The 27,200-nt window shown below is 44.1% G+C and overlaps 1 protein-coding gene across 5 annotated transcripts in view; it reads left to right on the top strand.

Annotated features, from left to right (window-relative positions):
• Window positions 1-25,615, top strand: part of PMFBP1 (polyamine modulated factor 1 binding protein 1) — a 43,209-nt gene extending 17,594 nt beyond the window's left edge. For 3 of the 5 annotated variants that reach the window (XM_037516028.2, XM_037516027.2, XM_037516033.2), the window contains 18 exons: window positions 1,301-1,519; window positions 5,017-5,187; window positions 6,518-6,628; window positions 8,834-8,960; window positions 9,056-9,213; window positions 10,753-10,996; window positions 13,008-13,155; window positions 13,289-13,442; window positions 14,247-14,414; window positions 14,657-14,794; window positions 19,019-19,183; window positions 19,724-19,891; window positions 20,686-20,853; window positions 20,988-21,122; window positions 21,837-21,940; window positions 22,417-22,491; window positions 24,585-24,823; window positions 24,924-25,339. In XM_037516028.2, the coding sequence (XP_037371925.1) occupies window positions 1,301-1,519; window positions 5,017-5,187; window positions 6,518-6,628; window positions 8,834-8,960; window positions 9,056-9,213; window positions 10,753-10,996; window positions 13,008-13,155; window positions 13,289-13,442; window positions 14,247-14,414; window positions 14,657-14,794; window positions 19,019-19,183; window positions 19,724-19,891; window positions 20,686-20,853; window positions 20,988-21,122; window positions 21,837-21,940; window positions 22,417-22,491; window positions 24,585-24,823; window positions 24,924-24,982 (2,751 nt within the window). In that variant the 3' untranslated portion in view covers window positions 24,983-25,339. The other 2 variants (XM_037516031.2, XM_037516032.2) reach the window with 2 other exon arrangements.
• The last annotated feature ends 1,585 nt before the right edge of the window (window positions 25,616-27,200 follow it).

Here is a 27,200-nt window from a genome sequence, read left to right on the forward strand (position 1 = left end):
GGTTGGATTTCCATAAAACAAGGAGATGAATACAAGGAGTTAGTTCAAAAGGTGATCTTGGGGAGCACAGTGAAAGAAGTGAGTCAAAAAAGGGCAGGATTTTCCACAAAGAAAATCACTAAAGAAGATTACTGCTGTGGGCAATTGGAATTCAGTCCCTTTGAGACCTCTGGAAGTGATCCCAGCCAACCCACCTGAGTTTTTGGTTAAGGGCTGCACCTGAGGGTATGTAACCTGCCCTGTTTGCTCCTTTGCTTGTGTGGCCTCCCAGGGTCAAAGCAGTCCTCAAACCAAGAGTAGAAGATGCTTGCTGTTGGGATGAGTTTGGTGTGCAAAGGAAGGGTGAGTGGTAAGGAGCCATGAATGGACCCCTGATGGCTGATGTTACAAATATATGAATATAAAATGTTCTTTAACTCTTCTCCTTACTTAATAAATACCTCAAACTAAATGATTCTTTCCTACAAAAAAATCTCAAATGACAGACAGCAAGTATAATTTACTTTGCCACCACCCCCCCATAGGATGTGTCCTGTATGAATTCCATGCTGGACGATTTGAACCCACATGAAGCTGTCCTTCTGCTCTTAATTTCTCAATACTTAGAATTCAAGTCTACAGTTTAGCATACACAACTATACAGTTATTTGCTCATTTTAAATCACACCACACCCAAATTGTAAGAGTTTATAAACTCGTTGAGGGAAGAGCCTATGTTTTATACACACTTCACCACCCAAGACATTTTTCATGAGCAATCAATAAATATCTGTCAGTTGGTTGACTAATTAATTGATTAGGGAGAAAGGGAATCTAAATAAGGACCATGTAAATCCCAGAAGAATTTCAGGTCATGCTCCCACTATCTCTAAGGGACTTTGCTGACATGGACCATGCCAATGAGGGGGCGCTCCATTTTCTAAATTAGACCTCTAGAGAATACCTAGAAAAGAAAATACTGTCATTTCATGCCCTTAAAAAATGGGTTATACAAATTCATTCCTATTAATCAACTAACAAGTCTTTATTGCATGCTTACTACATGCTAGGCAGAATGGAAAATAGGTATGATTCCTGCTGTTAAGTACTTTCCACCTAAATAATAGAGTCATTTTTTAGTTTCTAATCATTAGCATTCTGATACTATATTTTTGCAGCTTTTAGAACTGTGCTGGGCCTATTCTGTGCATCTGGGCTTCTAGGGAAGATATAAGACTGCTCTGGATGGAATCTTATCGCCAATCCCTTTCCTCATTAGCTATTTCCAGGGGTTGAATGTGGTTTCATTCCTACACCATAGGTGATTCTCTATGAAGAGGAAATGGGAAATCACGAGGACACAGGGGAGAAGCTCCATTTAGCCCAGGAACAGCTTGCCCTGGCTGGGAACAAGATTGTCTCACTAGAAAGGAGCTTAAACCTCTACAGGGATAAATACCAGACGTCCCTGAGCAACATCGAGCTACTGGAGTGCCAAGTGAAGATGTTGGAAGGGGAACTCAGCGGGATCGTCAGCCAGGTAGGATTTAAACCAGACCACTTAGAACAGGAGCTCCAACAACTGGGCTTGCTCCCAGAGAGACCCTGTCTCCATCCCAGCCTCTTCCACCAGAAACTCAAGCCTTCAACCTGATGTCATTCCTGACCTTGAATTTTATAGCCCTCAACTTTTGAATGTCTAGCCTTCAAGTCCCCTAGGGGTGTTCCTTAACAATGTTGATGTCCTTAATAAACACAAAGAATCATTGCTTTAAATGAGACAGAAAGAAAATTGCCAACTGGGCTCTCAAATATGCCATGTTCCCATGGGGGCCCAGAAAGGTCTCTTCCAGGTGACAGGACTCATGCAAGCCCTGACTTCAGAACCAAACAGGAGAAAAAAGGCAGGAAACATGGCAAAGAATAGCCCAAAATGCCCGGATTTGTGCCTGTTTTGTTTTTTTTTAATAATTATACAAGTAATACAGTGATATAGGTTCTTTAGGATGAACTGAGATTAAATGTGGATCTGTCTTTGGTCTCCATCCAACTCTCCTCCTCTTAGGCATTCACTCAAATCATGTGCTAGGAATCTCCCGCAGCCTTTTGCCACACAGTTAAGGTTTCCTTTTTACATAAATGGGCCATTTTATAAATGTGGCTCTACAACTAGCTTTTTAAATGTCTTCCTTGACCTTTTCTTTTAGTTACTATCTTGTATTCTGTAGTATGACTATATCATCTAATGACCTGTTTGTCTGTTTTAAATAAGATATAAAAAGCATCCTTATTTCTATGGAGTAATTTCCTGAAGTGGGATTTCTAGGTCAAAGGATAGACTTATTTTAAATGTTTAAAGATGCTTCTAAATTGCATACTAAGGAGGTTCTGACAGTTAACATTTTCACCAACTAAACTGAGTTTATTCCCCAGTCTTTTTAAATTGTACTAACCTGATGGATGAGAAATTAAAAAGATTTTCTCACTGCAATTTTATTTCCTTTAATCCTAATATTTGTGGACTGGGTTCTCCAGAAAGCAGATTCTGAGACAGATCAGCATGCAATATATTTTTAAGAAGAGATCTTGGTATAAACTCCTGTGAGAGGAAGAAGGAAGCAGATTTGGGCAAAGGGAAAAGTTAGCAGTGATGCAGTCCCCACAAAGGCCTCAGCAACCCCATGAGGGGCTCTGGAGCTGGATGGACTTTCAGAGCAGTCCTAAATTAGGAGGAAGGCAACTGACCTTTATACTTCCAAGTTGATCAGTTATTGGATGTGAACTGTCCCTAGGGAGAGGCATGACCTTGGGTAAAGCAGTTTCCTTCAGGCCCAGAAATCCCCAGAAAAGAGTGACAGCTAAGAGCTGTCTTAGGACAAAACAGCATTACTCCCTGAAACTGGAGAGTAAGTCCTTCAGAGCTGAAGGGGCCTGAGATCCCACTGTGGGATCCCAGTGACCACTCCACTAATGAAGTATAGATTGCTCTTCTTAAGTGTATTGGTCATGCGGACTTCTGTTGTACAAATTACTTGTTTAAATTCATAACCTATTTTTATTTGGTTATTAGTCTTTTTCATATTGACTTATAGGACCTTCTTAATATATTGCAGATAATAATGCTTCATTACATGTGTTCCAAATATTTTCTTCCAATTTGTAACTTTTCACTCGACTTTATTAATGATGTTTTTCCACCATACAGAAATTTTTCATTTTTATGAAGTTGAAACTCTCAGTCCTTCTTTATGGATTCTAGGTTTTATGTCTTGCTTAGGAAGGACGTCTCTATCCCCAGAGTAACAAAAGCTTATCTTACATTTATTTTAAAACTGTTATAATTTTATATTTTCTGTTTTTATCTTTAGTCCCTCTGGAATACACACACACACACACCAAGAAGTAAGGCTGTAATGTTATGTGTATCAAGGTAGATCTTCAGTTGTCCCAGCTTCACTTAATGAACATCCCATCATTTCCCCACTGCTTTGAAGTGCCAACTCCATATATATACTGATACTGATTCTTCTGTCCAGTGATTCTCTCTGGACTCTTTTTTTTAACCTACTGTTATCCCTTGGTCCCTGCACCAAAGTCATTCCAGGATCCCATGACCACCAAAATCCATAACTGTTCAAGTCCTTTGTATAAAATGGCATAATATTTGCATATAACCTCTGCAATATCCTCCCATGTACCTTAAATCATCTCTCTATTACTTATAATACTTAATACAGTGTAAATGCTATGTAAATAAGTTGTGTTATGCTATCTTGTTTAGAGAACAATAATAGAAAATAGTCTGTGTGTGTTCAGTACACACACGGTCATTGTAGGGCTAACTAAATAGTAGGTATTTTCCATCTGTGATTGATGCAGAACCTCCAGGTATCAAAGCCCAACTGTACTTACCAGTTCCTGCCACAGGGTCAGACATTTTTAGTGACTTTAATTGATAGTAGGTTCAGAGAGCTTCTTTTAGGCTGGGTCCTCCCTCACTGTCCTTTACTTTCAAATATTTATTGATTGCTTTTTAGATCTTTTCTTAGTGAAATTTAAATTCATCTTGACATTTATGTTTTTAAAAAGGCAACGCATCATCTGTAGTCTATGGATTCATTTACATGTATATAAGTGTATAGATAAAGTTCTAGATAATTATACACAAATTGTCTTCTTTGAAAAATCATGGAGGGGGCCTCCCCGGTGGTGCAGCGGTTGAGCGCTGGGTTGTGAAGCTGCCTGCAGCCTCTGCAGCGCTGGTTCGATCCCTGGCCTCCGGGCGAGGGTCCCACGTGACGCTCAGAACTCCCCTGCCGCCCGCCATTCTCCTCAGCAGAGCAGTGTACTTAGTCAGTCTGCTGGCTCTGCTCTCCCCTCTGACTCTGGTGAATTCTCTCACGGTACCCCGCTTCTGACTGTACCCAGTGCTAGTATAAATAAATAAATAAATCTTTCAAAAAAAAAAAAAGAAAAGAAAAATCATGGATTGTGGAATTATAGGAAATAGCCAAAAAGAATGTTAATGTTTTATTTATATGTTACAACATTTAGAATATATATATATGTACATAGTATATGTAGTACCTGTGCATTTTGAAATTAATTTTAAGAGAAAAGTAAGATTGATACACAACTAACAATATGGAAAATACCCTACAAAATTTATCAAATGAAAATAAAACATTTAGAAAAGTGTGTAGGAGACTTTGATTTGTGTAGGGGGAAAAGTAGTGACTTTTATATTTGCATAAAACATGTCTGGAAGGTATTTCAAAAAACCTGATTGGAAAGAAACCTATATCAGTAGGTCAAGTTGAAGGAATACTGACTTTTCAGTGGATTCTCTCATGAAAGGATCAAGCTTTTTACAATGGGTATGCACATGTTTGTTTGGTTTTGTAAGAGAACCATGATTCACATATATTAACATAAACTTTCAGAAAATAAGTCTAGAGATTGCCCATACTCATGGCATTCTCAAGATAAACTTGAAAATTTTGAACAAAACCTATCAATTATTTTTAAATATTCCAGGATCCTGAGAACAAAGGTGATCATTCCAAAGTGCGTATATATACTTCTTCCTGCATGATTCAAGAGCATCAGGAGACCCTGAAACGATTGTCTGAAGTCTGGCAAAAGGTTTCTGAACAGGACGATCTAATCCAGGAACTTCGAAATAAACTAGCTTGCAGTAACTCTTTGGTAAATGCCTTCTCAAACATTTCTCTGAGAGACCCAAGATAAAACCACAAGGAAAGAAAAAGGGTGGGGGAGTCACCTAAATCATTCTCTTCCACCAGGGATCCTCAAATGTCATGTGCCACTAATGATGGGCATACTTTCTGAGAAATGTGTCATCGGGCACTTCTATAGTTGTTCAAACATCAGAGTATTATTGCACAAACCTAAATGTTATAGCCTACTACACACCAAGGCTCTATGTATAACCTCTTAGGACCACCAACATATATGCAGTGTGTCATTAAGTCTGTCTTAAATGTAATTAAGCCACATTGTTTATACTTGCCTTCACTTTTTGTTCATATGCACATAGCCCAACCCACACAAAATTGGAGATTCTAAGGAGATTTAAAATCTCTCACACAACAACCTCCATGCCCATCCACAGAAAAACTAAAGAGATTGAGAGAAATGGTTAAAGAGCTATCCATGTTATGGAATAATATGCAGCCAAGAAAAAGAATGAAGCAGATCTGTAAGCAGGCTGCATGGAAGGATGTTTGTAATACATTGTTCAGTTAAGTTAAAGAACCCTGCATATAGTTCAATTCCTTTGTGTTTTTTTTTTTTTTTTAAATCTTTGATCATAATATAGAAGTGTTTACCCGAAATTACCAATAGGGGGCCTCCCCAGTGGCTCAGGGGGTTGAGCGCAGAGCTGTGAAGCTGTCCGCAGACTCTGCAGCATGGGTTCAATTCCCGGCCCCACATGGTGGGGCAGACCTCTTCTGCCTCGCCTGCTGCTCCCCTCAGCAGTGTTTTCGGTCCATCTGCCTGTTCTGCTCCCCGCTCTGTCTCTGGTGAATTCTCTCACCCTCCCGCACCTCTGGCCTGTACCCCAGTGCTTGTATAAATAAATAAAACTTTTAAAAAGAATTACCAATAGTGCCTCTTCCCTTTAGTGCAAGTAAAACTGGGGAGAATAAATGAAGATGAAACTTTCACACCTTAATTTCAATACATGGGTTTTATTGTAATTATTTCCAATAAATAAGAAGAAAAAAAATCATGATTTTTAAATTTTCAGAGAAAGTACATACATTCACCCTATCTACGAGAAACTGCCTTCTTTAGTTCTTTAACTTTCAATCTTTGAACTCTGATAGGTACATCTTTCCATCACAGTCTCCAAAGAATCATCTTGTATCTCAAAAACTGGACCTTGCTGAGGTTCAGGAGGGAGTCCAAAATGTGGCCACTGATGAAGTCTATAAAAACCACTGCTGATGCCTTAGTGGCATAGACACAGTGGATTGACCATTCAGCATAACCAACCTATTCTTGGTTGCAGGTTCTGGAGCGTGAAGAGGCTTTGATAAAATTACAAGCAGACTTTGCTTCCTATACAGCCACCCACAGACATCCTCCCAGCTCCTCAGAAGATTGTGAAGACATCAAAAAGGTGGGTGAACTTTTGCTTATTTGTGTCTAATGGGGTTGAGGCATGTTGGGTTTGATTCTGTGTTTTCTTGCTTATTGTAATTATCATATTTTGTTTTCTTGTTTTTCATTTTCATGTTTTATGTTTTATATTTGTGTGCCTTTGGCTAGCCCTCCCACAAGCATACTGTATGTAATGCATAGCAAGTCCCATCAGGGTTTTCTGGCAGCAATATATTTGGGAACTGAATTTGAGAATTGCACCTTAAACCACTTGCAACAGTGCATCTAAACAAGACAGCGACTCCTGTCGGCTTACTTAGATTAAACAGGACTGTTCAGACTTTAGTTTCTGGTTGGAACTAAGAAGTAGCAAATGTAGGGAAGATTATTAATACAAATTCACCCCCTATATTGAAAACCCTATGTTTTCAAATGTCAAATTTATCTCAAAAGCTGATTCTAATAATGAATAAGCATTTAAGTCATGTAAACAAAGCACGATTTAACTAACAGTCAAAAATAGATTAGGTCTGCTCCTAGGAAGGTCTTATCAGTCGTGTCTGAACTTGAGGTATAAGACATAGGTACAAGACTCAGTCACATGAGGTGGCGCTGTGGGAAGGTGAGGGTCTGCTTGCTGGTGTTGAAGGCAAAAGATCTCTGGCAGAAAGAGGAAACCACACAAATTTTGCAAGCCATCCCTTAGTGGAGGAGCACGCTTCTCTTTCTAGAACTTTCAGAGACAGAAAGTTTGGATAAATGAGGAATCAAAATTGTACTTTGGGGGTCCTTCTTGAACATCTATCCATATTTATTTTAACAGTCACTCCCACATTATTCCCATCCTGACCTATAACATCTTATCACATTTTTTTTTGGTCTGAAAAATGTCTTTATTTCTCCCCCTTTTTTATGGTGGTAAAAGTTCATAACATTAACTTTACCTTCTTAACCATTTCTAGTGGTTAAGTATGGTTCAGTTGTGTTAAATTTATTTACATTGTTGTGCAACAGATCTCTCCAACTTTTTCATCTTGTGAAACTAAAACTCTAAAGTTCTCTCTATACCAATCTATACCTAGTAGTTCTCTCTACACCAATCCACATTTTAAAATGATACAGAGTTCCCCAAGAAACAAAATACTCCTACCCCCACCATTTTCTACATGCTGTCCAAAGAAGTCATGTGTCCTGGCTATTCCAGTATTCCACTAGCACATCAGAGTGCACCTCAGCAGTCCTCTTCCAGCTGAGGCCGCAGGTGTGACATCCTGCCCTGAGTCCAGCAGTGCCCACACTCAGCTCACATGGTGATATCTGTATGTCTCCAGCTGTGCGTCTTCAGGCTCCAGCAATCCCTCACTGTCAACTGAGAAATCACTAAATATCTTTCCTCTTGATACCCAGATAACTAATTGCTCCTCCTCAGCCACATGTTCCTGCTCTCTTGATTGCAACCCGTTCCCCTCTTCTTCTGGGTAGAAGCTAAAGTTCTTACTGAGACTAAATCCCCACATGATGTGATCCCCCCTAACTTCTCCACTCCATCTCCTCCTCTTCTCTGTGTTCTCATCCCAGGGCCTTGTGACTAGCTAGTCCCCCCTGTCTGCCAAGCCCTTCCCTCAGATACCTACAACATAGCTCATGCCCTCCCCTCCAGCAAGTCCCTGCTCACAGGCCACCTTCTCAGTGTGCCCAGCCCCTCCATTCTATTTAAAGGTGCACACTCCAGGGCCTCCCCAGTGGCACAGTGGGTTGAGCGCAGCGCTGTGGAGCTGTTCTGTAGTGCCGGTTCAATTCCTGGCTGGCCAGGGAGAAACTCACATGGCGTGGCAGACCTCTCCTGTCTCGCCCGCAGCTCCACTCAGCAGTATTCTCCATCATCTGCCTGTTCTGCTCCCCACTCTGTCTCTGGTGAATCCTCTCACCCTCATGCACCTCTGGCCTGTACCCCAGCTATTGTATAAATTTAAAAAAAAAAAACTTTAAAAAAAATAAAGTGTATCGATGGTGGGTTTTAGTATATTCACAAAATTTGGGCAGTCATCACCAGAACATTTTCATCACTCCAAAAAAGAAACCTCCATGTCTCCATGAGCCCCCCTCATTTCCTAGCCCCTGGAAACCACCATTCTAAGCTTCTGTCTGTATAGCTCTGCCTATTCGGGACCCTCGGCATCCCAGAATACATTCCTCCCCCATGTCCTCCTCCTGCCCTGCCCAGATACTAAAGCACTTGCAGGAGCAGAAAGACAGCCAGTGCCTGCACGTGGAGGAATACCAGAACCTCGTGAAGGACCTGCGCATGGAGCTAGAAGCTGTGTCAGAACAGAAGAAAAACATCATGAAGGGTGAATCATGAGCTGGTGGGCTGTGGCGGGGGGAGCCAGAAGGAAGCCCGGAGCCCTCTTCTGAACAAGAAGCCCTCTGCCCCTTCACGTTGCAGACATGATGAAACTAGAACTAGACCTGCATGGACTCCGGGAAGAGACATCTGCCCACGTGGAAAGGAAGGACAGGGAGCTCACCTTTATGCAGCGGCGGCTGCAGGAGCTGCAGATCCAGTTCACAGAGACCCAGAAGCTTGGTTTGAAGAAAGACAAGGTAAGGTGAGAAGCTCTCTGGTTAGAACCACCAGCAGGGCAGGTGTGAGGCCAGGCTTTGGTCCAAGTTGTTCTGTGGTTGCTGAGGGAGTGTCAAGTTGTGCATCCGAGACTGGAATGTTAGGGCCCAGAGGTATTTGTTAGTACCTGCAATAAATGAATAAAATGTGCATATCCACAAACCATAATAGAGATATGGACTTTCAGGAGTTCTTCCCCCAGCCATCAAGGTAGGGAGTTTAGGATACCCTTGCATTGTTCCCTTATGCTTTTGTTTGTGCTTGAGAGTGGAGAGAAGTGCTATAAAATAATGTGTAGCCTTATTAAGCACTTCAAGTGAATTTCAATTTTTAAAATTCTAAGTAGCTTGTGAATGTGCAAATCAGGCTTGAAAATATTAATGGAGTTATGTCCTAGAAGATCTATAATTGCCAACATAACTCAAGCTTAAGAATGGAACCAAGAACAGAAAGGCTATGAAACCAATGCCAGCATTTGTAGTCAATGCTAATCCAACTTTCACCAGATCCAATCTAAACTTTCACCAGAGCTAGTGGAAGTCATCCAACTAATTGGCTGGCTGGTTATTACATATCCAACAAATTGAACACCTGCCGTATACCAAGCACTATCCTAGCCACTAAAAATGTAATAAAATTTGCCATAGCCTTACTCTCAGAGTTTACTTTTTCAGTGTGGAGAGACAGACAATAAAGAAATAACAGGGTTAATATATAATGCGTCAAGTACTAATAAATTCCTAAAAAGGCTTGGAGGCTGCTTTACACAGGATGGGGGAAGGCCTCTCTATAAGGTGATGTTTGGGCAGAGATTTGAATGAGGGGCGGAAGTCATCCAGCCAAATGTCTTAAGGAACAACTTTTTAGGTAGAGAGAATAGCAAAGGCAAAGGTGCTCCATCTATCTACTTGGAGCATTCCCAGAGACCGGCCAAAGCAGATGAGGGTGATAAGAGGGGAATTCAGACAGATAGCCAAGGCCATGTCTTGAGTTTCAGGAAGAAGGTCACTATAAGGACTGTGACCTTTTTCAAGTGAGATAGAGTCAATCGCAGGTTTTAGGAAGAGGCATCACGGAATCTGACTTGCATTTTTAGAGGCCCTCTTGGGCTGCTGTGTTAAGAATAGTGAGGGAAGGTCCTCCCCTGGTGGCACAGCAGTTGAGCGCTGGACTGCGGGGCTGCCCGCAGCCTCTGCAATGCCTGTTCGATCCCTGGCCACCGGTGAGGGTCCCACATGGCGCAACAGACCTCTCCTGCCACGCCTGCTGCACCCCTCAGCGCTGTGTATCATCAGTCTGCCTGTTCTGTTCCCTGCTCTGGCTCTGGTGGGTTCTCTCACCCTCCCGCGTTTCTGACTGTACCCAGTGCTTGAATAAATAAATTAAAAAAAAAAAAGTGAGGGGAGACAGGGAGTGAAGGTGGGCAGGAGGTGATGGCTGGAAGGAGGCTCAGGACAGTCTCTGTTGACTTTGCCCTGCCATTGCTGTCTTTATCAGGATTGACACTTTGTTTCTCTTAGCTCCTCCAAGAGAAAGATGAGTTGCTGCACCAGCTAGAGAAGGAACTGACACAGGTTCAGAACAACCTCATGAAAAAGGAGATGGAGTTGGAGAAGAAACAACAAATGGCAGCAGAACTCGAAAATGCCATCCAGGAAGTGAAGCAAGATAAATGCAAAATGGGAGCGTGTTCAGCCCTGAAAGCTGAGAACCAGAAGCTGAAGGACTATCTGGAAGAAGCCCAACAGCAGCAAAGACTGGCAGGTAAGTCCCCAGTAGTCCCACCACACTTCCAACCCAGGGGGTCAGAACAACCTCCTTCTACATGACCCTTCCCTACCTCTTCCTACTCAAGATCTCACCCTAACAGCTTACAGCAGTTACACATGCCCTCCCCAGCTCCATCACTGACCCCAAATTCTCCTGCCCTTCGAAGCCCCTACCACATAGTAGGTGCTCAGCTGAGGGGAGCAGACTGCTGACCTCCATACCCACCATTTTCTCAGCGGCCTCAGGTGAAAGCCCTATCCTTTCCTGGCCACTGGGAGAACAAGGCTATGCTCTTTGTTTCTTTGCCCCACACTCCTTTTCATCTTCTCAAGGACTTTCATCACATAGCTCGCCTATTTCTTCCTGGCTTTTAATCCTCTCCCTCCTCTTGCCACCAACATTTTTTATTTCTCACAGCTTGCACTGTGGATTGGGTCCATGCCCCTCTGCGGAAACTGCCTCCTCAGAGGTCACCCATAACGTCTTGCTTTGGATATGGGGTTTCTTTGGGGGTAATGAAAATGTTCCGGAATTAGATATTAGTGATGGCTGCACAATTTTGTGAGTATGCCAGAAACCACTGAACTGTACACTTTAAAAGGGTAAATTTTATGCTGTGTGAGTGATAGATCAATTTGGAGGAAAAAAAGAAAGAAAGGTCCAAATCATGGCTTCCTTCACCCTGCTTTAACCCTGTGTGTGCGTGTGCTATTGAGCCCCCACAACTCGACAATTGTCAGTTACCTTTGGAGCCACAAGTCCCTAGCTCTTCCACAGATCTCACCACTATTTCCTCTTTTCCCTCCTGCTCTGATAGGAGTCGTCCATCCCTAAGCCTCTGCTCCTCCCTCCTCTTCCTCTATACACACTCTTTACTAAGCACCTCTTCTGCTCGGGGCTGCTCTTCTCTGCAGTTGACTCCAAAATCGAGAGCCCTAGCCCTGACTTCACACTTGTGGTCAGTCTTGTTTGCAGAGACTAACTGCCCATGGGCCACCCACCACCCCCTCCAACTCCGCATTCCAAAAACTGAACCTGTTTTCTTCCCTGCTTAAAAGCATATCCTCCTACTTCCAGGGTGCATAATTACTTCGACAATAATACCACTCCAGCTGGTGCAGCCTCTCATCTTCTCTTAAAGGAGCGGGAAACCAGAAGGGAGTGAAGAGAGAGATGTTTATAGTGGATATCGTGGTAGAAAGTATAGGATGTAGGGATGTATTTGGCATAGAGAAACTCCACTAGGCAACTTACTGGGATGTTTTCCTCTTCATACCCAATGGAGGCAAGGACTTGGACTAAAAGGATATTGTAGGAATTCATTCTCCATTCTATTCCTCTCCAGTTTTCCTAAACCTCTCTTTCCTTTATGCTAATCCCTACTCAGTTTTACAAAGTCCTCCCAATCCCCCTGTCATCTGTGCTCTTACTCACCTCTGCCTCCCACCATTCCACCCCACTTTCCAAGTACAGCTTGTCTTCCCCAGCCCCTCCCTGCAATGCCGCCCCAATTCCCCCACAGTGCATTTACTCTCCATTCCCCCATGGCAGTGCCCTTCCTTCCACTTCCTCTAAGGCCCAGCTCAACCTTTGTTCCTCTGTAAGCCCACCTCCAGCTGTTCTTTCCCATATTGCTAATGCAAGTTTAACATCACAGCATTCTCCGTGCCAGGTGGACAGCTCATTTCTCCCTCATTCCACTGTAAACTCCATGAGGGCCAGCATCTGTCCCCGGTGACATGTCACATAAAAGAGACTCAGCAATTTCTCCCAGTTTGTTTTAGCCAAGAAAGAGTCACAACTGGGGAGCAGTTGAAGATAGATCACTCAACAAAGCTTCTAGGGAGGTATAGGGAAATGGAGAGGAATGAGGACAGATTGGAAATTGACACAGGTCACAAAATGAAGGAACCAACTTTCTAACTGGCCTTCATTAAGAGAGCTTAGTGACACGTACTTCCTTCTCACATGAGATTGTCCCCGGCTCATCTCCTGCCCTCTGCAGCACAGCAAGCAGCCCAATATAAAGAAGAGGCCGTAATAGCACAGGGTAACCTGGAGGATACTCAGAGGAAACTGCAAAACTGCCTTTTCATGGAGAAGCAGAAAGCAGATACCATCCAGGAGCTACAGAGAGAACTCACAGCCAACAGGTACCACAGGTTCACCTCCAGAGACAGGCCCTGCCCGCTGTGAGTCTGTTAGAACCACTCTGGGCAGCTGCCCAGGAGCAGGCTAGCAAGCCCTGGGTGGCCAGCTCACTGTCTGTCCTCCATTTTGCTCTAGGAAACGAATAGAGGAGCTGTTGTCAGAACACAGTGAGACCCTGAGGAAGCTTGAAAATTCAGAAAAGGAAAGGAAGCAGCTTCAGAAGACATTGTCTGAACAAGAAGCGAAAGTGAATGAGCTGCTAGATCATATAAAACTCCTGAAGCAGCAGGTATAAAGGGCAAGTAGGCACCGGCTCAAGCTTTTGCTCTGCTTAAGATGAAATATGTTGGTCTTCACTTGGCAAGATGGCACCACCCATCCATTGCAAGCTAATTGTCCAGAGTTTATGTGCAAGTGCTAACCCAGCCACTGAGCTCCAGTTCCCACGACCAATCCTAAGATTTTCAAGGGCTAAGCCTGAATTCTCCCAAGACTCAAAAGTTAACCTTGCCAATCAATTTAAAGGTTTTGATCTCTGAATTATTCTTAAGGTTTTTTTTTTAAAAAAAAAAAAACTTTATTCAAGTGAAAATCAAAATCAACAAAAAACTATGAACCAGAGATACTCTATGGGGGGTGGGGAGCGGGGAGGGGGGGGATTGGGGTCAAAATAAGAGGGTTGCAATTGTATGGGGAATATAAAAATAAAATTTATTTAAAATAAATAAATAAATATAAATTAATTAATTAAATTAAAAATAAAAATAATAAAAATAAAATAAAATAAATTTAAAAAAACTTTATTCAAAGAAGTTTTTATGTGGAAAGATTTGGTGAGTAAGTGGGAGAGGAAATGGATGCCTGGAAACTGGATATATAAATAAAATTAAGTTGGTGTATTTAATTGAACAATGAGAAAATGTTTCTGAGCATCAGAGGAAACTATTATACATGTTAAATAACCAAGGAGTTGTTTTCATGTTTATTTATTTCTACATTCCTTTTGTACAGTTATCTAAGGATTTTTTTCCCAAAAAATATATACAGACTAAGACTGTCTTCAGTACAATTAGTATAGTCTTTATTTTCTCAGAACAAGGAGCAAGCCTCCAGCATAAGCAAACTAAAAGATGAACTTCGGGAGACAACAAAGTCACTGGAGGAGAAGCTGGAGCAGCTGAAAAAATGCAAAGAAAAGGAGAAGTTACTGGAACAAGAGTTTGAAGGACTCCAAGAGGAAGAGAGAAAGAAAGAAAAGATGGTGAGAAGAGAGGCTGGCAAGAGCCATGGTCTGGAATCTGGGGTCAGGCATGAATCCAGATGGGTGTGGAGGAAGACGAGGCCATGGGCGCTTAGCAGAGACAGGAGGGAAGTGGGGGAGACAAGGGACTGGGAGAGAAGGCCTAAGGGTAGAGGAGCTGTGAGTGAGGGAAGGAGGGGTACACTTCTGTGGGAGTCTGAAGATAACACCTTTCTGGACTTTGTTCTTTAATGGGAGAGCAGTTAAAGGAGAATTTGAGAAAGTGTGAGGAGGAAAATGAGAGTCTCAAAGGACAGTTAAAGCAAAGTTGTGCACAACTGGAATCCTCTCTCTGCAAACTCAACACCTCCCAGCAAGCCATCCAAGAGCTGAATAATGAGGTGAGTAAACCAAAAAAAGACCCAAGATGGTGGGAAACTTGAACCCCACAATAACCCTTGACCTGACATCATCACCTATATCTCCTCCACCATAAAATAGTCTCTTCCACACATGGAAGGTTTTGTTTCCTATCTGGTGGAACTCCCAAGTTATCTAGGCTTTGGCATCAAGTCTTCCAATGTAGCATTTTAGATCAGAGTTGAGTGAATCCATTTTGGGGGGCAATTTGCTATGGAACATTTTTGAAAATTATCCCAAAGCGCAAAAGGAGGGTGGAAATTGTCCTAAGCGCTACAAATAAAGATGACAAAAAAGGAGTAAATGGCATCTAACATGTGCAGCTCTGCTTGAATTCAGCCTTCCTTTATCAACTATCTATTTAGTCCTTTGCCTGCCTTGCATCTCTTTACTCCCAAGTAGATAGACATAAATATATCATGATCCTCGATTTACAGAGGGAAGAAAGGCTGAGATTCAAAGTAATGGAATGGGCTAACACATGGACCTGGGTCATCTGGCTCTAATATCTGGCTCCTGACCCCTTCCCCATTCATCATGAAAAAACAGCACTTTCCCCACCTGAACACATTCCATCTTTGTGAATCAAAAATAAATACATCCTCTTGAGAGACCAAGCAACTCCAGTTCCTTCATAATACTTTTTAAAGTTTATCTCTTGAAATTCTGTGATTATTCTAAGTATAAGAACAGCACTGCCCACTAGAACTCTATGCAGTGAAGGGAAATTTCTCTATCAGAGCCACGCAATACTATATCCACTAGCCACCTGTGGCTACTGCGTGCTTGGAATATGGCCTCATATCTCGAAATATTTTCCATCTCTTTGATTCTTGTACATTTTTAACTATGTTTCATAATCACTTACTGTTACAAGAACCCTCATTTATTTGTATACATTTATCCTATATTTGAGTGAGCTCTATCCTATGGAACTCACAGGAAATTGTAGCGTGTCAATTGACAAACTACAAATTGTAGTTTGTCAACTGCTTCTTATATCTTTTCTAGGTAGATGGTTACATCATTTGCAAGCAACATCAATTTGCTAAACCTTTATAAATTTATACTTATGTCATTTTTCTTGCTTTTTTGCTTGGGTTGGTGCCTGCAGTGTGGTATTCAACAGTAGCACCCTTTCCTTGCTTTATACATTAATGGAGTCCATGCTCCATTATGATGCTCCCTCTAAGCTTCCTGTTGTTACCCTTTATCAAGTCTTTGATTCAATTCCCCAGTCACTAAGAGCTTTATCAATATGGATGTTGAATATTATCAAATCCTTCTCTTCTAGAAACCATTGAAATGATTCTATCACTTTTGTCCTTAAATCTGTCATGTGGTGAATAAGATTAATTGATCCTAATTTTGGTACACCCTTGCTTCTCTGCTATGAATCCCGGCTGTGTATAATATGTCACTCTTAATACAACACTTACCATATTCTAAGAAGTAAAATAAGTCCACTATGACTGGAATGATGCAAAGGGAACATTGGTAAAGGATAAGAGTAGTAGGGTAAGCAGAGGTAGATATTGTGGCCTCTACTAAGAAATGTTGGGTTTTATTCTAAAAACAATGGGAGGAGAGTGGTGTGATTTCCTCAAAGGAACAGGAGAGATGATTTGATCTATGTTTTCAAAATATAACTCTGACTGGCTTCCCTGGTGGTGCAAGGGGTTAAGCAGCGCACGATGAAGCAATCCAAAGCCTCTGCAGCACGAGTTCGACCCCTGGCCGGCCAGGGAGCATCCCACATGGCGCAGCAGACCTCTCCTGCCTCTCCCGCTGCTCCCCTCAACAGTATGTTTCAGTCAGTCTGTCTGTTCTGTTCCCCACTCTGTCTCTGGTGAATCCTCTCACCCCCCGCATCTCAAGCCTGTACCCCAGCTGTTGTATGCATAAATAAATAAATCTTTAAAATATATATGTATGTATAACTCTGACTAAGAAAAAGATATAAGGAAACCAGTTAGAAGGCTATTCTGTCCAAGCTAGAGTGAGTGATGTCAGTTAGCAAATTCAGAATGTGTTTTTGGAAGTAGAACTGACCAGATTAACTGATGAAATAATATGAGACAAAGCAAGAAAGTGAGGATGACTAAGTGGAACTCACTTATAAAATCATCTAGGTCTAATGCCTTTGACTAGGAAGGAAGTGAATCTTTTAAGAGACCTTTGATTAGAATTCTTTGATTCTGTGATTTACATATGTCTGTCTACAGGTTTTTAGTATCTTTATTCAAGATACTAAAATTTCTCATGTTAGAGAAATTTAAAACAAACCTTTCATTTAGCTTCTGCCATCACTGTGATTTTTTTTCCACTACCCTTCTTTTTACTAACACGGGCCTGTGGTGACATTTCTCAATTATCAAGAACTTATGGTGAATTATAGTTTCTCCAGTGACTCCCCTGGTTTACTAGGAAGATCCCACTTCACTCCATATTTTTCAAAACTCCCCATAAAAGGGGCCTCCCCACGTGGCGCAGGCAGTTGAGCGCAGCACTGTGAAGCTGTCCGCAGCCTCTGCAGCGCAAGCTCGATCCCTGCCAGTGGGTGAGGGTCCCACATGGCGCAGCAGACCTCTCCTGTCTTGCCCGCTGCTCTCCTCAGCAATGTATTTCATCATTCTGCCTGTTCTGTTCCCCGCTCTGTCTCTGGTGAATCCTCTCAGGCTCCCGGGCTTCTGGCCTATACCCCAGTTCTTGTATAAATAAATAAATAAATCTTTTAAAAAAAAAGTCTCCATAAAAGATGCAGTTCTATTTCCAGAAGACAAAAGTATTCCATCTTTTAGGAACAGTTTCACCCTAGTGCATGTAGACACAGGGTCAGAAGTCCAGTCTAACACTTCTCATCTCACAAATTCCTAGGGTCAAAGATAATCAAACTTTCCATCTGAAAAAATAATAAATTTCAAACACTGAGCAGTTACTGAAGAAAACCTAAGAGAATGTTTTTGTGTATACAGCCACATGGAAAATGCAGGTGTACTAGAATACCAAATAACACAAGCCAGGCCCATGAATTCCTAAGGTCTCCCTCCTGCTTCCAGAGTCAGAAGAAGAGCTCTGTCCATAGAGTATATAATAAGACAGCTAGTTATTCAATGTGTTCATGATCATAATAACTCACAGCTGTATGAGTTCCTTCTTACACACATAATCTCATTTTATCATCACAAAAACTATGAAAAGCTGAAATTACCTCAATTTACAGAAAAGAAAACTGAGACTCTGCAAAATTAAGAAAATGACAAAATTAAGAAAATTAACCGGGGCCTCAATCCACATCCTCTAACTCTTACTCTCAATTCCTTTTAGCTATACTAGGAATACTCATTACTAAGTTTAACACACAGACGTCAGTGTTTAAACACACTTCTGCCACAGCTGTATGTTCAATTCATCCCTAATTCCAAACATCGCCCATTGCAATATCTCATTCAGCCAAAAAACAAATAAAATCAGATAGTTTTTACTGAGCACCTAGACAGTAGGTGAAATGAAAAAGCACACAGAGTCCATTTTCATGGTGCATCAAGTCTAGTGAATTCTTTTTTTTTTTTTAAAGATTTATTTATGCATACAAGAAGTGGGGTACAGGCCAGAGATGCGGCGAGGGGGCAGTGAGAGGATTCACCAAAGACAAACTGGGAAGCAGAACAAGCAGATTGACTGAAATACACTGCTGAGGGCAGCAGCGGGCCAAGCAGGAGAGATCTGCTCCATGTGGGTATCTACCTGGCCAGGGATTGAACTCGTACTACAGTGGCTGCAGATAGCTTCATAGGTTGCGTCTTAACCCCCTGAGCCACCAGGGAGGCCCAAGTCTAGTGAATTCTTAAACTAAGAAACTAAGGGAGGCATAAGGTACAGCTGAAATTTGTCTTGTTTGCTGTCCTAGATTTGGATTCCAGATCTTATCAAGGGCTGCTGGGTCTGTGAAAGGAATATTTCATGTGCTTGGCACATTGCGCCCTGGGACTTCCAGGATATTTGGGGGACATAATACCCAGGAGGAGAAGTGTAGTGAGAGGGCTGCAGAAGAGCCTGTGAGGGCTCTTTGTAACAGTGAGGTGAAGATGTGGGCATTACCACAGCCTGCTCTGCAGGTTGATTCAGACAGAGTCCATTTGCTATAGACACAGAAAATGAATCTGTGGCTATGAGTTTGACAGAGATGTTCCCCTTCCCTAAAGATCACCTGTCAGAAGGAGTCCTTAGACGATCTGCAGGTCCAGCTGGATATGGCTGTGCAGAGAGAGAAGCAAAATCTCCTGAACACCGTCAGTAAGGAAATCTATGAAGAGTTATCACGAAAATCAGCCATCTACCAAGATGACCTGGCACAAGCACTCGATAAGGTGGGCCACCCCCTCTCTGCTCCTGGGCTCTTGTGGGGCAAAGAAATATCAGAGTAGCATGAGACAGACAAGAGCTGAATTCCTGCATGACTGGCTGTCAACAGGGCCATCAGCAAATCTTTGCATGGGCTGGGATGCCCCTCCAGAAGTTTGCTTTCTCTTACTTAGGGTTGTGGGGAGGGGGGGTTGGGGGCGTACAGATGGGAGCCAAATAAAACAAATCTTTCTGCCAAGGGGTGACCCATGGGGCAGGTTTTCCTGAAACATGTATTGTCAAGGGTTCTGATCATGCCTAGCTGGTGTGTTTATATCACTGGAAAGAAGATACATGGGAAGGACAAGAGGGGGTGGGCCAGGGTGTGTGCAGAAAACCAGGCAGTGTCAATTCCTACCCTTCACTGGGGAGGTGGAGGTTCAGGGGTTTGTACCACCCAGGGCCGAAGGATGGGGAGGGACCAGAGCCCTTTCCTATTCAGGACTCAGCAGAGAGGCCCACAGCACTTTGATAGCCACTCTCATCCCATTTGTCTTTACCGGAAGCTGGATCAAGCAACCTCAGAAACAAAGACCCTGCACCGAAGCTTGTTACAGGCTCAAGGAAGGAGAAGCATTCTGGAAGATGAAATCATGGTTTATGAGGATCGAATGAAAAAGCTTAACATGGAATTAAAAAAACTGCAGGGCTTCCACCAAGAGAGTGAGATGGAGGTGAGGAGCAGCCTGGGGCTCAGGCTGCTTTCCTGTTTAAGGTCCCCAACCCAGTTCTTGCACTGAGAACTGAGCCATTCCTCTTTTTTTTTTTTTTTTAAAGATTTATTTATTTATTTATACATGCACTGGGTACAGTCAGAAGCGCGGGAGGGTGAGAGCATTCACCAGAGCCAGAGTGGGGAGCAGAGCAGGCAGAAGGACCAAAGTACACTGCTGAGGGGAGCAGCGGGCGGCAGGAGAGGTCTGCGCACCATGTGGGACCCTCCTCCGGTGGCCGGGGAGCAGCCAGGGATGGAACCAGCGCCGCGGAGGCTGCGGGCAGCTTCGCAACCAGTGCTCAACCGCTGTGCCACTGGGGAGTCCCCATTCCTCTTTTTTTAATGTAATTTTTTTTTTATTTTGTATATTTTTTACATCATTTTTCATTTTTGCACAATGTATGCATTTTCATTTTGGTTATAGTTCCCATACAATCCCCACCACCCCCTTGTTTTGCTCCTACTCCCTCCTCCCCACCCTGTAGCAGGAATTTAGAAAACCTTAATAAGGGACCAGGAAAAAGACTAATTATAATAAAGTAAAAATCAAAATCAACAAGCAACTATAAACCTGAGCCATTCCCTTTGCTCTGTGAACTTCAGCAGAGGCTGCAATGATCAGATCAGGGGCGCCCTCTGCTGGCGACTGAAAATAAAATGCCCTACTAAGGTCCACCCCCAGGCCTTGCATGGGTCCCCTGGAGTTGGGTGGGCAAACTGGGGGCCTCCCTCTCACTTTGTCCTCCTGAGTAGGTGCACGCCTTTGACAAGAGGCTCGAGGAAATGAGCAACCAAGTGTTGCAGTGGCAGAAGCAGCACCAGAATGACCTCAAGATGCTGGCCGCTAAAGAGGAGCAGCTCAAGGCATTCCAGGAAGAAATGGCCACCCTGAAAGAGAACCTCCTGGCAGATGACAAGGAGGTGGGCACTCCTCATCTGCTGACCACGTTGTCCCAGCCCTCCCAGCACACCCCATGCCACCTGGATGCCAGACAGCTCTTGGTGGGGTGGGGGTGTTCGAGAGGAAGGAAAGGACACCACGCCGCTCTATTCAGTCCAAAGCAGGACCTGGGTGCAGTGGGCTCACAAAAGCTGTATCGTTCCAACTATCTTCCTGTGACCTTGCTGATAGAGAAATTGAGCAGAACAGAGGCCCCAGTCCAGAGAAGAGAGTGCCAACTCCCTGTCAGGTACACCTGCTGCCCCTGCCTTAGATGAGCCAATGGGCAGTCCTCCAGGGTCCTCTATGATGCTTTCAGCAGCCCCAGACTCTGCAGGAGAGTCAGCTGCTCAGAGATCTTCAGGCAAGCCTCAAGCCCAGATCCCTGAGCAGTGAAGGTCATGGCAGGAGGCCCACAGGGCCTTTGCTAGAATTAGAAAAAAAGGCATTCCTTCCTCAAGATAATTTTTCTCCCATCTATTTAAACACTGGCTTAACATACAGGTTGCCTTTGCCATGTAAAAGTGGAATGTTCCTGTTTTCTAAGTTATTTGGGGGATCTGGGAATGCTCAAATTTTTCTCCATATGAAACAATGGAAGTAGCATTTCAAGACCCAGTAAAACCTACCAAATCATATTAATAGGAATATTCTACTTCCAGATAGCAGGGAAAGGGTGTTGCTTTTTTAGAACAAACCACTTTAATGTCTTTGGCCTAAAAGTATACATGTACACATCTGCTTTGTGCCTCAATGGTACCTGCTCAGAGATGTCACCTTCGTGGGGGTGCAACCTACTCCGCTAGAGAAGGAGGTCCTGCTGTGCCATCCAGCTCTGGCCTGCGGGGTGGGTGGCAGCCCCTTTTCCTTCTCACAGGAAGAGAGAAGAGGCCTGCTTTGGGAGCAGCGAGGGGATGGGCCTGTGATCCCACCCCTTACTATTTCTTTTTCTTCCACAACAAAGTCCTGTAGCCTGCCCCAGCGGCCTGTGCCCAAAGAAACCTGTAGGCTGCACCGGGAGAATGATCAGATTATGTGCAACATGGAGCAGTGGGCAAAAGAGCAAAAGTGAGTAAGGAAGAGAAAATAAGACAGGGTCCCAAGCTAGGCTGAACTGAAGAGCTGCACACATGCCAAAGAACAGCATAACTCACACACACACGCACATGCTGCCCTCCTGGGAAAACAGTCTAGTCTCCCCCCACACCCATGATTTGGGGATGAAATGGAAGGATCTGGACTCTTCACCTGTTGCAAAGGCCTGCTGTCTTAGAAACAGAGCAGTCCCAAGATAGACGGGGATCTTCAATTTCCCCTTCCCAACCTGGGGCCTGACTTCACTGTCTGGATCCCCTGAACTCGCCCAGGAGCAGGTGACTTTGCACAGGAATTGAACATAGGGGTACCTCTTCATTGCCAGGTGCTCTGGGGACTGTGTGCTAATCCTAGAGCCCAGCAGAAGACTTGCCAAAATCCTGTTCAGCGGTTCATGCCCTTGTTTCCAGGGGTGCAGGGACTCATTTCTCTTGTGGATTCTGTCACAGGATCGCCAACGAGAAGCTAGGAAACAAGCTCCGCGAACAGGTCAAATACATCGCCAAGCTGACTGGGGAAAAGGAGTAAGTCATCCCACACCACCCTGCCTGCTCTGGGGCCCTGAGGTCCCAAGGAGCCAGGCCTGGCTTCGCCACTCGACAGGCGGCTCCAGGGAAATCCTGGTGCTCTGGAAAGACCCCCAGTCCAGAGCCTGCATCTGTGGGATGGAGGGCGCATCACTTACCTCTTCAGGCCTTAGTTCCCTTAGTTCTGTGGTGTTAATAGTCTCCTGTGCTTCCCCACTATCACTCTGTGACTCTGGATCAAAACTACTAAGAAGGAAATAGGCAGTGCCAGGCACTCTGTCATGGTTAGGCTAAGGGACAAAGCTGCTGTACAAGGACATCTCCAGTGAAGGAACATGGGACACAGAAGGAACATCCCAGTGAAGTGAACTGTCCAGGCAGGGGGTTCCTCTGCCCCCCATGGTCATCTGGGGACTAGATTCCCTCTACTTGTTGCTCAATCACCACCATCCTGTAACCTTGGTTCACCCTTATGGTCACAGCTGCTCCACAGAAAGCGCAGTGTGAGAGGGGTGTTAGGGTCTGGGAGCAGGTGTGAAGGGATGGATGTCTAGCACTGAGATTGGGAGGCAGTGCTCTAGGGCAGTACTTTCCCACCTCTGTCAGGAACACTTGAAAAATGACCATGCGTCCTTGGCACCCTAGGAAGAGGGCCTGGGGTGGGGCTGCCTGTGGCAAAGGTGACCAAACAGCAGCTGCCCAAGGACTGAGCTCTGTCTAGGCTTTGCTCCTAAAAGGGGTGGCTGCAGAGAAGGAGAGGGCACAATTGTTGCAGTTAGGAGCACAAGCAGCTGAGGGGCCAGGCCTGGGGCAGAAAGGACAGGATATTGAGGCATCAGGATGCCTCCAGGGAACCAGAGAGAGGAGCTGAGCAGTAGGGAGCCAGGGCCCAGCGCCCATGGAGTGTGGTGATGACAAGAGGGGTGCGAGGAAAGGGGTGCCTTCCACACCAGTGGGTTTTCAGGGAGCAAGGGGACAGGGCATATGCCCAGAGAAGAAACTGAGGATGAACTCTATTTGCTGTCGCCTAGACGAGACCATGAATTGTCAGGGGGACAAAAACATTTTATGAAAGGGTTTCACTAAAAAAAAAAGAAAGAAAGAAAGAAAGAAAGAAAATAGACCAGAATCTAAGGGTACCACAGAACTCCAGGATTTTTCTTGTATTGTGCCAAGTTCCAGGACGTTCTGTTCACAAAGAAGTCATTCTTGAGTTTGATCCTGTTTGAAAGAAAGTCATCTCTTAACAAGAACTCAACTAATATTTATGACTGGCATGTCCAAGGCACCATTCTGTTTTAATAATAAGTGTATTCACTTGTTTAGTTGTCATAAGACCACACGAGTTCATTGCAGTTATTACCCCTTTTAATGCTGAGGAAAGAAAGGAATTGAAAGGCGAAGTACCTTGCCCAAGTCTCATGACTAACAAATGGCAGGGCCAAAATTCCAACTGGGAAAGTGGAGACCCCCCTGTTCCTCACTTCCACATTGGTTTGGAGAAATAAGACTCCTGATATGAATACCTGTGCTTCCTGGAGATATACTAAGTTCTTTTCCTCCTCACCTGCATGGCAGCCACCATGCCCGCATCCATGAGAAGGGGATAAGGAACCTGCCTTCGCTCTCATCAGACCCAGGTCCCTGTGCTCTCAACCTTCAGCAAAGGGCGGTGGAAGAACGCAGGCTTTGGCCTCAGACCTGGGGGCGCGTGCTTCTGAGGCCTGGCCCTGGGAACCCTAGCACACATGGGTCAGTCATTCCTAGCAGCCTCCTGGCTCTTCACTTCAGGTTTCCATCATTTGTGTGACTGGATCTCTTGACGAATCCCAGGAGGCAGATCAGACTTGATTTTCCCCATTCTGCAGGCCCAGAGCTGACACAGTGGGTTCTGGGTCCACCCCAACCCCAGGCCTGCACTACTTCCAGGGGTCACACTCAGGCCTCCCTTTCCGCGTGAGAGAACCAACCCACAGGCACCAGGCAGCCTCGGCCTTCCTTCCCGGGGTGACTTTATCTGTCCTCTCCAGTGGGGAACCAAGTTGCAGAAACCAACCCAACACCACCTGTCCTTCCCTCTCCTTCCCCAGCCACCTCCACAATGTCATGATCCATCTGCAGCAGGAAAACAAGAAGCTTAAAGATGAGATAGAAGAGAAGAAGCTGAAAACCGGGAAACAGAGGCTGTGCGCCAAAGCCCTGAATCCATGCAAAATAGAGTCCCCACAAAGGGGGAAAGGATATAGTGCCTTTAACTGGAGTGGGGCAACCCATGATGTGAGCCATACCCTGGAGGTCCGCAAGATCATCGGGATACCCCACTGTCCAGGTATGTCTACCCTTTGCTTTTTGCAGTTTGCTCGGATGTCATCTTGTTTAGTCCCATAGGTCAAAAAAAAAAAAATAGCAGTGTGATTTTATTCCTCCAGAGATCACTGGACCTAGAAGAAAACAGATCTTTTGCTTAGCTAATCTGGACCAGAAATAACTGTTTCCTCAGCTGTAGCGAGAAGCAAATTAAGGCTCGTTCTGATCTAAAAATCTTTGACAGCACCCAGTTGCCTCAAATCTCAGCCCTAACCCTTCCCCTGACCCATTCTCCCTTTTGTGAAGTGTGGAGACAAACGGGAAGCATGAAGAATAGGCATCACCCTCCGTTCATGTGTTCTGGAACTGCATAAGAGCACAGACTGGGTCCATGCCTACTATTTTCTGCCCTCTATAGACCCCATATTACCCAAGAAGGAAGAAGTCACCCCATCATGGAGCTGCCTGGCCTTGAGGCCAGTCCTTAGGAATCACCTCATGAATTTCTTCTCCAATCAAGACTGTCCTTTCTTCCCTGTCCCCTCAGGTTCTTCATATTGCTAGAATCGGCCCCTTGCCCCGAGCACATTTTCTACACGAGATTTTCAGAAGACAATGAGTTCCCATCCCTCGCTCCTCACCTGGACCAGCTCTGGTGGAAATATAGCAAGACCCCAGCCTATTTTCAAGCTGCTAACACTTTATGAGTTTTGCCCAATTCCTGCAGTGGAGTGAGCCTTAGCTCACTCCAGGCCCAAACTCTAAAATAAAGACATGAGCACAGCAGCCTCGGTGCACTCTTGGTGTCTTGCGCACATCTCTGCCCCCAGCAACATGTTGATCCCCGTTTTCTTTGGATTCTAAAAGATATAGATCTCTTTCACGTATATAGGGAGTTATGATTCCCAAAGCAAGCTTTTGGATTATATGGATTAGTTTTTAAACCAACAAGAGATAATTAGCTCCTTTTTTATTCTCTCCATCTCTGTCTGGAATTTAAGAAGAAAAAAATCTGAAAACCTCAAAAAGGAAAGTAATCCTCAGACCCAAAAGAAAGGAAGAGAAATAAGTGATGTGTATTCCAAATGGAGGAGGGAGAGATAGCCATCTGCCTTCTCCCTGGCCGCCATATTCCATGCCTCCTTTGAACAATTTTATTTTTCTCCCCAGCCAGCTCAATACAAGTAAAATTCCATTATAAGAAACTCCAAGGACAGCTAAACGATTTTATTGTGGTAGGATTTTGTTTAACTGAGTACCTGTCTGGAATTTATATTTCTAGTCTGTAGAAAACTGAGAGAAATAGCCACTAAGATAAAATAAGAGAAAGAAATGAAAGAGCTTGCCTTATGGGAGGCAGGGAGGGAACATAGGACAAGCAAAGGAGGAAACCCTCCTTTTTGTCATAGTTCTTAAATATTCTTGCCACCCTCCCCGCCAAATAAAAGCCAAGAAAATTCACTGCTAATGGCAACATCCTATATATTATATAGGATATTATATAGGATGCCCCTGCCAGGCCTTGGGAAAGGCAAGTTCCTAAGTTTAGCTTGAGGCAGGAGTGACAGGCATCTCTAGTAGTTTCTGTCGGGTTGGTTGTTGTCAATTTATGCTCCTTGGACTGTGTTCCCCATTTGGTTTAGAATAAGGATATATTTTCCAGAGAAAACAAAAACTGAAGAATCTGGTACTAATGAAATGGCTTCCTAGTTCTCACCTTTGACCCATTTATATTCAAAATCATCACAATCCCCAGTACAATTTACTAAAAAAGCATTTTGTTTCCATAATTTGCAAAAATGTTTTCATTTATTTGGCCAAAGTGACAACTAGATGCTTTGAATGTTGTATATTTTTCTCAAAGTTCTTTCACTGCCTATGAGGTGATTATACGAGAGCAAAGCAGGTCGCCTATAATGGCGAGCAGAGGAGCAGCAGAGCTGGAGAAACACCTGCACATCTCCCAGCAGCCTGGCCTTGCAAGCCCAGACAGCCAGCAGACCTGCTGGAGTAGGAGGACTGGACTTAGGGAAATCTAGTTCCTCTGAAGACCAGTAAAGGACAGTGAGTGTTGCCTGTTATTCTTTAAGAAATAATGAAAAGGAGGGAGTTCCTGGGCCTCCCTGGTGGTGTAGAGGTTAAGTCTCAGCACTATCATGTTATCACCGCTGCAGTCCTGGCCGGGGAGCTACCCATACAGCGCAGCAGACCTCTCCTGTCTCACCCGCTGCTCCCTCAGCAGTGTATTTCAATCAGTCTGCCTGTTCTGTTCCCCACTCTGTCTCTGGTGAATCTTCTCAACCTCCACACCTCTGGCCTGTACCCCAGTTCTTGTAGGCATAAATAAATAAATCTTTAAAAAAAAAAAAAAGAAGGGAGTTCCTTAAAAGGTAGTTTGA

This window comes from Talpa occidentalis, unplaced genomic scaffold (genome assembly GCF_014898055.3).
Source record: "Talpa occidentalis isolate TD23 unplaced genomic scaffold, MPIMG_talOcc4v2.1 talOcc4.17, whole genome shotgun sequence".
Taxonomy (NCBI): Eukaryota; Metazoa; Chordata; class Mammalia; order Eulipotyphla; family Talpidae; genus Talpa; species Talpa occidentalis.